Below are 14,459 nucleotides of genomic sequence, written 5' to 3' on the forward strand. Positions count from 1 at the left end.
TCTTCTCCAAAACTACATAGTGCCCCTTTAACCAGTCTCATCCCTCAGACAGAGTTTTTGGAATAAAAGCTTTTATTCTGTCATTGCAATTTTCAATTGAAGATGATTAAAAACATCTCATCACATCTCATTAACAGCTTGGGGAAGACATTTTTAAGCCTAAACAAACTAAATTAACAAACTGACCTTAAAGTATTATCTGATTAGTATATCTGAGCTTCTATTATTATTATTAATATTGTAATTTTGAATATTCTGACTGTGAATTTCTTCTCCAAAACGACCCTTTAAAATGGGATCCTCATCATGTTGCGCGCGTACCGCCGGTGTCCGCCAGGCGGCGCCCTCTCCGCGCGCTCGGGCGCCAGAGCAGGTGCGCCGAGGTGAGGCAGCGCCGAACAGCGGCTCGGCCGTTTCCGTCGCGGCTCGGCACCGAACCGCTGTGGATGTGGGAATGCGGTTGCCGGAGGCAGCGGGCATTGCTGGACACTCGGCGGAGATGTGCGCACAGACACCGGAGCCCTCAGCGGTTGGCTGTTGTCCAAGTTAGCGGGCTGTTTTTTTGGGGGGGGATGTGGCTGGGAGCCCCGGACGGCTGGGTGTCGCTCGGAACAGAGCAGCTGGGTGTGTGTTTTTTTTTTACCCCAACCCATTTTTTCCTGGGGATTTTCTTACCTTGTTGGGGAGACGGAATGAGAGAGAAGCCAGGAAGGATTCCCCAGCAGTACCATGGAGCCACGCACTGCAGACAGCGTGAGTACTAACGCAACAGACACCCAGGAGGAGCCCTCGGGGGACTGGGCTCGTCACTGCTGGAATCGCACCTCCAACTTTTTTTTCCCAGGGACCTATTTTTTTTTTATTCACGGGTAAAGACGCGCCGCAGCTTTCACCTCCCTCCCTCGTAGTTAAAAAAAAAAAAAAGAAACCCAGCTAATTTAACGGGGTTGTTGTTGAGTGTTGGCTCACGTGTGGAAACAGTGTTGACGCTAATTGATTGATAATTGTGCGTGCGCGTGTCTCTCTGTGTGTGTGTGAATCATTAGACACACCTGCTGGTCGTCAGAGGCCGGGGCTGCTCGCTGTTGCCGCCGCGCCTGACGACTCATCAGCGGATTAATTTCGGAGGATTTTCTCCTGCCTTTTGTTGCTACGGCGGTTGCTACTGACGACCGCGGAGCCCGGAGTCGTAAACAGACGGACGGGCAGTAAAATAAAAGGGCAGACCCGGAGCAGCCACAAGTTCTGGCCGGTATTAAAAAAAAAAAAGCATGTCAAGTTTCCTCCACGCAGTCTTTATTTCTGACCTTCTCGCAGTCTAGACAAGGACACACAGCGAGCGTGGAGAAGTTGTAGTGTGTGTGTGTCATGGTTGGGTAATGTAACACAACCTCCCGGGTCACAAATGCAAAATTCAGGCCTCCCTCTCTGTTTCTCTCTCTCTCTCTCTGTGTGAGGGGTTTGTTGGCCCCAGGATTGAGTTAACTGCGGCCAAGTAGCCAGATTACTGTGGATTAGCAGGCATTTAAAATAGTCACGTTATCCCACCAGTGCCTGCAGAGTCAGCTACAACAACACCTTTTAGGCCGCCTGCCAAAAATATGCGCTGGAAAAAGGAATGATACGCTGTGTGCGTGGATAACCCGCATGAAGTTGCAGTCGACACAGCCTGCATGAGCTGCAAGGAGAAAGGAAAAAGAAAGAGGTCCTGATGTAACCTGCAGGAGAAGGTGTCCGTCGGTCAAGAGAGTTCACCTGAAAGCCAGGAGTGAAGCGTGACTCACCTTCTGCAGGGACATCAGACCATGTCCATTGAGATCTAATGCATGACCTGGATGCAGGCGGAGCTTTATCATTTATGGGTTAGGATTTATTGAATCGTTTGCATCAAGTTCAAGCCAGGAAGAAACACACAGTCAGTAAACAAGTCAACTCAATTAGAAGCTGAACAATGCAGAAAATAATAAAAACTATTAGAGCTCAATTAAATGAGTAATGATCACTGGAACAAATAAAATAAAACATGTTGCAATTAAAAATGTAACAAACAAGCCGCTCCAAACAAGAAAGAGTATCCAAACTAGGAAGTAAATATTAAAAAAACCTTTATTATAGTGGCTAAATTATTTTAAAAAACAGTCATTCATAGTTTAAGATTCATTAAATCATTTGCATCAAGTTCAAGCCAGGAAAAAAACACACAGTCAGTCAGTCAGTACACAATTCAACTCAATTAGAAGCTGAACAATGCAATATATATATATATATTTATATAATATATTAGAGCTTAATTGAATTAATAATGATTACTGGCAAATTTTGGATATTGCCCGAGCCTAGTTTTGACCATTAGGTCTACATCTAATGGACCTGGAGCCCTGAAGTAGTCTTCATCGTCCCCCTAACATGTCATCCCCCCCAGTATCATTAACCTAACTGTGCTGCGTATAGATTATCCATGTTACTGTCTGCGGTTTCATGTTGGATCAGTAATATTCTCTTAGCTGTTCACTACAAATATTCAATTATATACTAAATTATACTCTGTAGAGCAGTGCCACCTTCATGACCGACGTCACAAGTCATAATGTGTATTCACTGAAGAGAAAAGGATCATAGGGACACATTGCTGCCTGTAGTTTTCCTATAATGTTCCTTTATTATATTTCTATGATCATTCATAGGGTCTGAACAAACTTAGACTACAGATCCCCATCATACCCCATCATAATAACTGCAGATGTAGTTTTTATGATGGGGTCAGGGGCCATCTTGCTGTTAAAGATGAACAAATCACCTTGCGTCTGCACCAAACAAACATGTTCTCTTACATCTGGGGAACAAGATTTGCAGGCCGGGGCATCTCTGCAACGCTATAGTACTTCTTTGTTCGGCTGTCACAGATTTTACCTTCATAAAAATTGAAGCTTTATGCGATTTGGATATTCCACTTGGCCGTATTGTGCTTCCAATAATATTTTGATGAATTATTCAGCCCTGTTGGTGATGATCAACCAACTCACAGCTCCTAGAAGATAACACGAGACACTGGTTAAATGCATCCAGTGAACTCGGCATCTGAAATCTAACATATCTGTAACCAACTGCAGTCGCAACTTGACTTTTTAAAAGAGCAGCACAGTTTCCTTCTGCACAAAAATCCTCCAGATCCTGCCAGCTCGAAGCTGTACACCGCCGAGGCCCAGAACTCTGCAGATGGTTCCCGAGGCAAAAAATATCTCTGGCAGGCACTGAAGTGATATTGATTTGCAATTTTGACTCTGGTGTGAAAACAACTTAGTTCTGACAACAAATCATTAAAAAGCTGAAAGCCACAGCAATATTATCTGATTCCCCGAGGATCTGGAAAAGAATCTGGCCTCAGTGATCCAGAACCCGGCACGGACTCCTCAGTCTGTATTTAGGCCTGTAACTGAGGATTATTTTCATAATAGATTACACAGCTGATTATTTTCGTGATAAGCAACTAATCATTTAGTCAATAAACTGTCAAAAGATGCTTGTCACAGCTGCACAGAGCCCAGAGTAATGTCTCCAAAGACTCTTCATTTACTGCAATGCAAAGAAAACCAGCAAATCCTGACACTTAAAGATATAATATGTAAGAATTCTGCATTAAAATGTCTTTAAACAACTAGACCTTTGTTATATATTTCATTGAGTTGTGTACTTTATTCAAAATGTATTGTACTAGTTTCAAACTCAGAGAAATCCACAAGTTTACTTAAAGTAAATGTGCATTCATGAAGTTGCCTGGTACTTCCAGGTTGGACTCGGAGGAAGGAACGCAACATGACTAAAACTAAAATATCACCATCTCCGTGAGTCACATGTCAACGTGTTTGAATGCAGGCCAGAAACTAAGCTCAGCACTCACCAGAGACCCCGGTTCTCTTTCATCTTAGACCCGTCTCCTCTCTAACGTTACGCTCATTTAGTAAAGTACATTTCCGCTCCAGTGAGCAGTCGACAGTGGAGGTCATCTCCACAGATCACTGCTGCAGTCAGGTTGATAAACAGGAGTGAAGATAAATCCACTTTTTAATGCCAGAATTGTTAAAGAAATCTCTGAGCGCTCGTCAGTCGAATCTCACGGTACAACGGGTGTTTGTTCCTCCAGAAGGTCCGACTCTGCCCCCCTGACTCTGACTCTTTTCTTTTTGCTTCTCCAGTGTGAAAGATGACAGTGAAATGAAAAACAAAGCATCTGACCCTCAACTGTAAACTTTTACCTGGTGCTGCTGCACAAAGGAGTGACAATACTGACAGCATCAAGGTACGCACACACACACACAAACACACACACACAGTTTCTGTCATTTATCGTGGTGTGTTTATGGTGGATACATTTTACAAAACAGATTTAGAGTAGATTTTCTTTACCTTCCAGATCTACAAATGTTTCCCAAGTAAGTGTGTAAGAGTTAACTGTGTGACCATCCTCACCTTTTTATGCATGGACTTTTTCACATGACTGTGTGTGTGTGTGTGTGTGTGTGTGTGTGTGTGTGTGTGTGTGTGTGTGTGTGTAGATATCTGAATCCTTTACGATGGATTCAAGTTAAGAGTTTTAAAACGTATTTCCTCGCTCACCAGTTGTGGAGTTTGCGAAGCCAACAGCAGCATCATGTTCTACGGTTCTTCCTCCGGGGCCAGTATGTCCCTGCCGTCCAAGAGCCGCCTGAAACGTCAGAGCAGGACCTTCACACAGGTACACACATGCACAAAAATACACACTCCCATTTTGGTCTGAACTCTTTTAGTCTCAGGAGACTAACCTGGTTAAATAAAGGTCAAATCTAATGATGAGAACAAACACTGAAGCAAATACTAATACATTTTTCTGTGAGAGCTTGGCAGCGTGCCAACACCTAAATTTGATGCATAACATATTGTGCCCTCTTCTGAAGGAAAGGATCTTCTTAAAGGATCAGTTCACCAAAATTGAAAAAAAAAACCTTAAAGAATTAATTTGCCCTGTAGCTATGTATTATGTTATTGTTTTATTTGCTTTTTTAATATATCTTAATTCATCAGTATTTGTCAACTGTGATGCTTTGTCAAAAGTTCTGTTCAACTCTTGTGCACGAATCTCAAAGATGATCCAAAACCAGAACAATCTGTGTTGTTGGACACCACCAGAGGCAAATATGTTTTCTGTGATTTGGTGAACTGACTTTTTCATATACAAACCAAGAAATGCATACGGATGCAGAGACTGACATAATCCACTGATCTAATATCAGACTGACGCCATCGATCCATGTACCGATCCAGCTCCATCCCTTTTTCAGCTGATTCATATGGGTCGCTCTTAGTCTGGCCCCTCAACTGAGACCAATTTGCCTTGGGAGACCCTAACCCGATGCTACCCCTGACAACACAGCTCCAGGATCACAGGGACACTCAAACTCTTCCACCACATGGCGATAATTATTTCTTTGTCACCCAGAACTGTATGAGTTAGATGTACGGATGGCAGTTGCCCTGGAGCTTGCACAGTTGTCTAACTCAACTCAACATGTCCCTAGTTTTGAGATATTTTATCTTTGCAACACAGAAAAGCAAGACAGCAACTTATAATGTACTGTATGTGAAGCCAACGAGGGGTGGAAGTTGTATCTGTATTGGCAGATTAAGTTATCGGAATCGGATCAGAACTAAAAGTGGATCAGTGCATCTTTACTGTAGATACTGTCTGTGATAAAGTGACCGTACTGAACATTTGGCATTGTTTGTCTGTTCGCCAGGTGCTATACCGTACTCTGAGCTACAGAGACCGTGTCCCAGTAGAAACTGGAACAAACACTCGTGGGGACCGGCGCTCGACGACTGAACCCCCAGAGCGACCGGCGGATGATCCGGCTGAACTCTCCACACAGAGCTCGGCCCCCGGGGTCCTGAAGATTTTTGGAGACGAAATCTGTGCCGGTGCCAACTACAAGAGCGTTCTGGCCACGCCGCGGTCCAGTGCGCAGGAACTGGTCAAAGAGGCGCTCGAGCGTTACTCGCTCAACAAGAATGCGGCCCACTCTTACGTCCTGTGCGACGTGATCGGGCGTCTGGAGGGGGGAGGCGGGATAGGAGAAGGAGGGTGGCGAACTGAATGTTTGCGTGCGCTGGGGGACAACGAGAAGCCGCTGTTGCTCCAAGAGCTGTGGAAGCCCCGAGAAGGACATGCTCGCAGATTTGAGTTGCGCAGGAGAGCCGAGGTGGAGGAACTCAACGCCAAGGAGAAGGACACCATCACTGCTGGTGAGGAGACGCACGCACACACACACACAGCAGCTGGTCTAATTCTCTTCCTTTCTTGACATGTCAAACTCAGCAGAAAAGCACAGCTCGTTACCTCCTCTGCAGTGTGTGTGTGTGTGTGTGTGTGTGTGTGTGTGTGTGTGTGTGTGTGTGTTTGTGTGTGTAGATGCTGAACAAGAGCTTTTCGTCACAGTTATTATCTTGTAGGGAAGATTTTGTTCCTGGGTGATTACCAGTGGGATTTTTTGGGGTGGAAGTGCTGTCCTGTGAACACAGTGTTTCATTTGGGGTTTTTATTAGAAACACACAGACTTGCTTGTGCAACTGAGCACTTAAAGAAACACACACACTCACACACTGACAGTGCAGTGGAAATGCATGGACAGCTGGTCGATTGATTGAGTGAAAGCTGAATCCTTTGCGACCGGAGGTGTGGATGGGTGTGGGCACTCTAGTGTTTTTATGAATGACACATCCTGACATCAGTGAAGAGATATCGTTTCTTGCACAAGGCCAGCACTGGGTCACGCCTGAACTGTGTACACTCAAGTGATATGACAGTTTCCAGGTGAGATTCACACTGTTCTCAGATAGATTTCAGCTGATAACATGGAAACAACTGATTATAAACCCCTGTTGTGCCTTCACATCTGCAATGCAGTAATATTACTCGATGTTTCCTTCTGGAAACATGAAGTGACCTTTACGTAGATTGGTGTACTGATTGATAATTGATGAAGCTTGCCATTTACACACACACACACACGCACCCTTTGTACATCCAGACATTTATAAACACCCAGTTAGTGCTCAGAGACAAACTATTTTCAGCCTCACAGTCACACGTTGCTCTTTGCAGCCACACTAACATTTCTCATGAAGCATGCCAGGGTTTACTGGTTGCCATGTCAACGTCTGTGGTAGCTAGACACTCAGTCAACAATCTTTTTTTTTTTTTTTTTTTTTATTGTTGCACACAAGAGTTGCTTAATATTATCTTGTGTACATTACACAAGATGATATTAACCAACCTGTAAAAGCAGTGAGAAAGGATTCGTTTGGTGTTATTCTAGATTCTTTCAACAAATCCCATGAAAAGACCAGAAACCAGGACACGTTAGACGATCTCTGTGCTTTCTGACAACTCCAGAATGTCTGTGTCACAAATATAATATTTTTTTAGGGCCTGTGTTTGTGCAAATATTTAATGATTTGTTTTGTATGCTAAGGGTTTCTACTTTTTTTTGTGTGTGTTTTATTTTGTGTCAGAGACATCCACTGTTTTTTGTGTTTATTTTAAACAAGGCTTGCTCCAAAACAACTAAATGTTATTGATTAATCATTATCGATAAATCGCTGTTTCGAATTTAACAGATTAAGGATTTTTTGACATTTAGAGATGGGCACAAATGCATCAAAAAGTGTGTTGTCACAAACTACAAAAACTCCAAACAGGGGGCAGCATAGCACCAGAGTCAGCGCTATCTGCTGCTAACTGTAGTTGCTGACCGCTAGTTAGCTCAATTAGCCAGACTGGGAACTCAGGGCACCATGTGAATGTTGGTGTTTATAATGCTGGCTGGTTAGCATGCTAACTTCAGAAGATATCTGATATGTTTTTGGTTTTTTTTAGGTTTTACATAGTCACTTGTGATATGGGTGCATATATGTGCGTGCATGGAAAGTGAAACACTAAAATATCCCTGACTAATTTGGAGTAGTGGTCGTATTGCACCTTTAGCCGATGATCGATTGTTTAGACAGCCAACTATCAATTCAAGAAATTGCCTAAAATTTGCATCACTTCTCCTAGATAGTGGATTTGTTGAGGACTCTTTTCAGCGTGGATTAATATGCATCCTGTGTGCTCGTGAGTATTTACAGCAGGATTATGTATGGTGGCTTGACTCTAAATAAACTGCACTGTTCATTGCAGCAGTGTGGCTCACTGATGTGTTTTTAACAGCATGTGGATGACAATGGAGCTCCATGGCACAGAGGAATAAGCCGTATCAGGCTTTAGCAGCACAGACAATACTCAGTTTGTTTGTGGGATCAATTTATTGTTGGTTTTGGTCTTTTTATTGGATTTGTTGACAATAAGCAACATGACGATTATCACCAGCCGTCTCCTTTAAAAGCATTCCTTACTGTGCTTAGAGACGTTTCAGCTTCACAACTGTTTTCTCCTGCAAATAAAAACAAAAATATTATCGCAGCAAAGAATGCCTTCTGGGAAAGAACTGTTTTCTTAACAAATACATCTTAATACACATATTTTCATTTTCGCACTAACCTTTTCTCTTTTGTGTTATAGTGTTTACAAAGCTCACAAACCCTGGAGTCTCTTTCTCTTGTTGTCTTTTTTTCCCTCCCCTGGTGTTTCTGTGAGCTTGCATGCACAAGTGTGAATTGTTAGACACATTTTTTTTTTACAATGAGATGACATTCTAAGGGTACGGTTGGATTTTCATTAATTACGCAAAGGCATCGCGGCCAAATAAACTGTATAATCAAGCTTCAATGATACAATCTGCCTTCCCAGTTCTGCTGGTCTCATTCCCACGTACCAACCCACTGGGAAAACAAATTGGATTCATGATGAAATCAGAGACAAAAACACTCACACTGAGCCAGATAAAAGCACTAAGCTGGCCCTAGTTTGTAATGAAATTGTGTCCTGACATTGACTACACTAGTTTACTAATTCGACAGTGATATGTTGGAGGGGAAAATCCTGTACCTCATACCTTTAACTGTGTATCTCTCCTTACTAACTGCTGTAGTGAATCACTAAAGCACCACAGACTCTTTTGCTCCACAGTGCATGCATGTCTTGTGGTGTGCAGTTGGTGTATGTGTGTATTGGGGGTTATTCAGAGGGTGGTCAGGGTGTTTTTCCTTCGTAACCCCTCCCCACCCCGCTGTAGGGCCCAAAACCTCCCAATTCCTGGCGGCTTTAATGGGTCGGTCTGGGCTGGGCAAACACAGAAGCTCCCCCCTGCGGTGCGGTCGAGTGGTACAGTCCAGCTCTAAAGGTGGGGACTGGCCTCAGGTAGGGTGGCTGTCAGTCATTGCCATGGAGACCACCTCTACCTGCGTTGTCACCAGTGCCACCCCCATCGCCAGTGATTCAACCAGTGAGAGTGTGTGTGTGTGTTATTCTGTGTGAGCCATCGCATGGCCTCAAGTTCAAGTCATGAGGAGCTGCTCAGTTCACCTTCATCAGGTTCACTGTCGTCAGCCACATGCGCTGCTCCATCCAGCAACATCTACTTCATCCGACTGGTTTTGTTTTCCAATCAGCTCACACATGACTGTTGTGTCACTACAGCCTGAGAAGCTGCTTCACTCATGAGTCAAACAAACATGCTAACAATGCACATGTTACATTTAAAGGGACAGTTCATCACAAAATCAAAAATCCATATTTTCCTCTGACCTGTAATGCTGTTTATCCATCTCGATTGTTTTGTTCAAGCGTTGTTCAAGTTCAAGTCAAGTCGATTTTATTTATGCAGCCCAAAATCACCAATCACATTGCCTCAGTGGGCTTTGCAGTTATACTATTATTGAAGAGTGGATGCAGGAGGCTGACTGAGCAGGCGGAGGCATCGCCAAGTGGTGTTTGAGCCACACACAACGACCTCTACAAGAGGACAGGCCACGCAAGATAATTAGCTAAATGAATATCAGAACGTATACAGATATCGTGGAGGACGCCATTAATTAATGTTTACATCCTTCACTGTCACGAGCGCGAGCCTCTTATCCATGAGTAGATACGCGCTTCCTTCTGTGTGATGACATGGTTGGCAGCTGTAGGTCAGTAGAAAGAAAATAGTTCCTACAGCGAACTGCTCACAACGAGGTCTGTGGATTATCTTTAGTAAGCAGCTCATGACTTCTGGTGCTCAATTATATTGGAATGAATTGGCAACTCACAGCAAAACAATCTATATGGATAGATAACACTATGTGGTTCTGATTTTGGGGTGAACTGTCCCTTTAAGTACTTTCTTTTTATTTTACCTTTCTTTTCTTCTGTGTCCCCAAATTCTCTCCCTCTCCCTGCGCTACTCCTTTTTATTATTCTCCACCTGTCCTCCCTCTTGTCCTTCTCTCTCCCTCCTTGTTCTGTCTCTTGCTCCTCCTCTGCGCCTCGCTGTAGATATTAATGCTCAGGCTCGTAAGCTCCAGAGGAACAGGGCGAAGGGGACGCTGACCCTGCCCCGGTCCAGCAACTCATCCTTCTGCCGCAGCCTCAGCGAGACCAGCCTCAACCAGGTGGGGGCCGCTAACTGAAGCCTCGTCAGGATAATTGATTGTAATTTTTAATGGAACTGTAAATCCTGAATGCTTGTGTGTGTTTCTGTGTGTGTGTGTGTGCAGCTGGGAGTGGGCGACGAGCCCAAGCGTTATTACTCCACCCTGCCAGGGCCCTTAAGGGCTCGAGAGCGCGAGGCAGCGTCCAGCGGTCGGAGGAAAGAGGAGGGGAGTCAGGGAGGGGTGAGGCACTCGCTGTACCAATCCCCTCACCTCCTGCTGCTGCAGGGATACAACCGGCAGGTGAGGGAGGGAGGAAGTACTTGTGTTATGACTTCCAATATACCTGATTATGTCAAAATATAATGTATTACATATTAGTAGTTCATTTCATTTAAAGTAATAAGTAACTTGACAATATTACTGGCTGTTTAGAGTAATGGGTTACTGACTGCACTTCTTTGTGTAACTTATGTCAGAATAACCACAGAAGTACAACTAGGCATTGTAAAATGGAAGAGGGTAAAGTTGTTTTGCTACTTTATCCTCAGCACAACCTGGTCGCTATGGTAACTTTAGCTAACCTTATGAACCTCATGGATTTTAGCTGACAAGATTTTTAAAAGCTGGTGTTTCTACTGTCGACAGAGGCCCTTGACCCTCCCCACTTCTTGGGGTTCAGGCATCTTTACAGCAGATCCAGAGAAATCCAACTTCTGTCTCTTCTGCTTGTCTGCAACATCGTCTTCTCACAATCAGCTTAGTGTCAGCTTGAACCCTCTCCAGGTGTTTTTCAGCTTGAACCCTCTCCAGGTGCAAGGTAGTCCAGTGGTCTTTCTCCCCAGTAACACCTTTCAGCTCCTACTGGGGGATACCAAGGAGTTCCCAGGCCAGATGAGATATATAATCTCTCTTGTGAGTTCTGGTTCTGCCTCTGGGTCTCCTCCCAGTTGGTCATGCCCAGAAATCTCCAAAGGGAGGTGCCCAGGAGGCATCCTAATCAGATCCCTGAACCACCACAGCTGGCTCCTACCAACAGCAGAGCAGCGGCTCTACTCAGCTCCCTCCAGATGTCTGAGCTCCTCACCCTCTCTAAGGCTGAGCCCACCCACTCTTATAATATTACTGAAACCGGAGTAATTATTTAGAAAAACAAGTCATAATAAAGTGACTTCTGTTTTTCTGTGTGTTTCAGGACTGTTTGGTATACCTGCTGAACAGAGAGCAGCACACAGTCGGTCAGGAGACCCCATCAGCGCGCCCCAACATCTGCCTCTTCTCCCCTGACATCCTGCCCCTCCACTGCCGCCTGCGCCGAGTCCCCGCGCCCCGTCGTCACGCCAACAACAACAACAAAGGAGAAGAGGAGAACCAGCGGTTCTGCGTCGCCGTTGAGCCGGTGCTGCACGCCACAGTCCTGGTGAACTTCTCCCGCTGCGAGCGCTCCACCACGCTGCGGCACGGTGACCTCCTCTCCTTTGGAGCGCATTACATCTTCCTGTACAAGGACCCCGCGGGCTCCAAGCCTCTGCCTGCTCAGACCTTGGCACGCCTTCGCTCCCTTGGGCAGCTTTACGATGTAGGGGTGGAGGAGGGAGAGGGCGGGGCTCAGACGTGTAAGATGTGTGGTTCTGTGCTGAAGGACAGAACGACGCAGGTGTTGAGTGCTCCGGCAGTCAGACGCACCTTCAAACCTCACCTGGTGAAAGCTCGCAGCGGGGGGACAGCAGCAGGGGTACCACTTAGTTTGTCAGGAGGGGAAGGTGGAGGAGGAGGAGGAGGAGGAGGAGGAGGAAGAGGAGGAGGAGGTCAGAAAAGAAGGCTACAGCTGGATTTTGACCAGGCGCATGAAGACCAGCTGTTGAACAGGATTGTGTCTCTCATTGAACCTGGAGGTCTGTGCTCTGGTTTACAACCTTAAGAATAGACGATGTCAGTTGCACTTGTGTAATGAAATGTTTTTATATTATTTCACCAAAATGAGTCACTTTTAGTAGGGCCGGGCAATATATCAATATTATCTCGCTATCGTGATATGAGACTTTATATTGTCTCAGATTTTGGATATCGTTGCTTTGTGATACGGCGTCAGTGTTGTCTTCTCCCGGTGTAAAGGGGCTGCATTACAGTAAAGTGATGTAATTCTCTGAACTCATGCTGCAATCTATTGCAAGTCAGTCCCGACTTCCAATCTAAAAGCGTCCCAGAGTGTCAGCTCGGGAAAACATCGGCGCCTGCAGCAAACGGAAGTCACAAGCAACTACAGCAGCTGATTTAACAGATAAACACACTTAAACAGAGAAGGGACACGTTGTACTGCGTGCTCGCAAAGACTTCTATCAGCACACATCAACTGAATGATAATAAAGATGGTAATAAGCAAACGTAATACATTAAAACAGATGAAAATGATCTTAAGCAGGTTGTAATTCATATTTTTAGTACTTAGTTACTCAGCAGTAAATCTAATGTTCACAGTTTTACAAGCAGCAACTCTACTACGGAATAGATATTTGATTTTGTCGCCCAATCCGAGCATTTTTAGCATTTCTTCTGAGAAAATAGAGATACTATTTATTTTGTTTATCACGATAATGCCTAAACACTAATTCAGTGCCATATTGCCCTGCCCTAACCTCTAGTGGTACCAAGCCATGCAGATAGTTTGGGTGTATTTGTCCAGGTTTTGAGAAATCTGTCTGAGATTTCTGAGAAAATTTGTGGTGCATCAAAATGTTTTATTTTTTATAGTTTTATTTTTGGCAAGGTTTTAAATTTAGCAGGGAAAATGAGATACAGAGCAACAGTATTTAAAACAAAAAGGTGAAAGACCCTTAAACATCCTGTTTCCTGAGAGAAACACAATATATTTCACTGTTTCTTCTGTAGTTGAAGGGTATGTACAATAAGAAGTGTCCATGAAATCTCATTGCAGAGTCAGGCTCCCTGTTACTCTGCTGTTTTCATAGGGGCTGTTTCTTCGACCGAAAGTAGTTGAAGTTGTTCTTTTAAAGTATTTTTTTGTACTCTCTTAGCTGCATGATTAGATAGATGTCACTAAATGAGAATGATGTTTTTTTGGTGAGCTCACCCTTTTAAACTCCCTCACAGGAGACGACCACAAGCTGACGCCTGCCTACCTGCTGTGTCTGTGCATACAACACTCTGCCTCAAGCTTCCCACCTGGGAGTTTTGGAAAACTGCTGCTCAAGATCGTCCGAAGAATCCAGACCATCGCGTGGGTCAGTGTCTCTGTCTGTCTGTCTGTCTGTCTGTCTGTCTGTCCCTGTGGTACTTTGGCCTCTGCTTAAGATGACCTCATGTGGAGAGAAGCAGGTCAGCCATGTTGGGTCAGGTGAATAGTTAAACAGATATCACATGTTTTGTACTGTATCACACACACGATATTCTGTTCCACCATAAAGTTTAGGCACGAAGATGAAAATCAGTCGTATATAAACATCTGAAACAATTAGTCAATGGACAGAATGTTAATTTGCAACAATCTAATATTCAGCTAATTCATTAAGTCTAAATATTTTCTGGCTCCAGAATTTTAAATTGGGAAAACTCAAAACAAGAGATTTGAGGTCTTAAAAGATTGGACATTTCAAAGACTAAATGTTTAATCGAAACAAATAAACAACAGATTAATTAGTGAGAATTTTGATATTGTTTTGATACAACAGTTCCTCATGTTTCTATTTTACAAACGTTAAATCTTCAAGTGTGAGGATTTACAGACAAGGCTTAGTGTCTAAACGTTTTGATATGGGTGCCAGTACAACACCCAAGACTCTGTTTTAGATTAAGAAATGTCCAATCAAAAAGGGCCACTTGGCTATAGCTTGTCATTTGTCATCAAAATACTGTAAAAATCAGGGTTTCCACCGGGAAATTGTTTTGCGGAGGTAAAA

At 44.0% G+C, this 14,459-nt stretch overlaps 1 protein-coding gene across 1 annotated transcript in view; it reads left to right on the forward strand.

Annotated features, from left to right (window-relative positions):
• Nucleotides 1-257: 257 nt before the first annotated feature.
• Nucleotides 258-14,459, forward strand: part of radil (Ras association and DIL domains) — a 28,463-nt gene continuing 14,261 nt past the window's right edge. Inside the window, exons 1-9 of the mRNA XM_084345374.1 lie at nt 258-753; nt 4,194-4,297; nt 4,618-4,732; nt 5,772-6,276; nt 9,207-9,314; nt 10,448-10,563; nt 10,669-10,845; nt 11,738-12,437; nt 13,654-13,784. Of these exons, the coding sequence (XP_084201500.1) occupies nt 4,649-4,732; nt 5,772-6,276; nt 9,207-9,314; nt 10,448-10,563; nt 10,669-10,845; nt 11,738-12,437; nt 13,654-13,784 (1,821 nt within the window). The 5' untranslated portion in view covers nt 258-753; nt 4,194-4,297; nt 4,618-4,648. The remainder of the gene's footprint in view (nt 754-4,193; nt 4,298-4,617; nt 4,733-5,771; nt 6,277-9,206; nt 9,315-10,447; nt 10,564-10,668; nt 10,846-11,737; nt 12,438-13,653; nt 13,785-14,459) is intronic.

Source organism: Pagrus pagrus (genome assembly GCF_965226575.1).
Source record: "Pagrus pagrus genome assembly, chromosome: 2".
Classification (NCBI taxonomy): Eukaryota; Metazoa; Chordata; class Actinopteri; order Spariformes; family Sparidae; genus Pagrus; species Pagrus pagrus.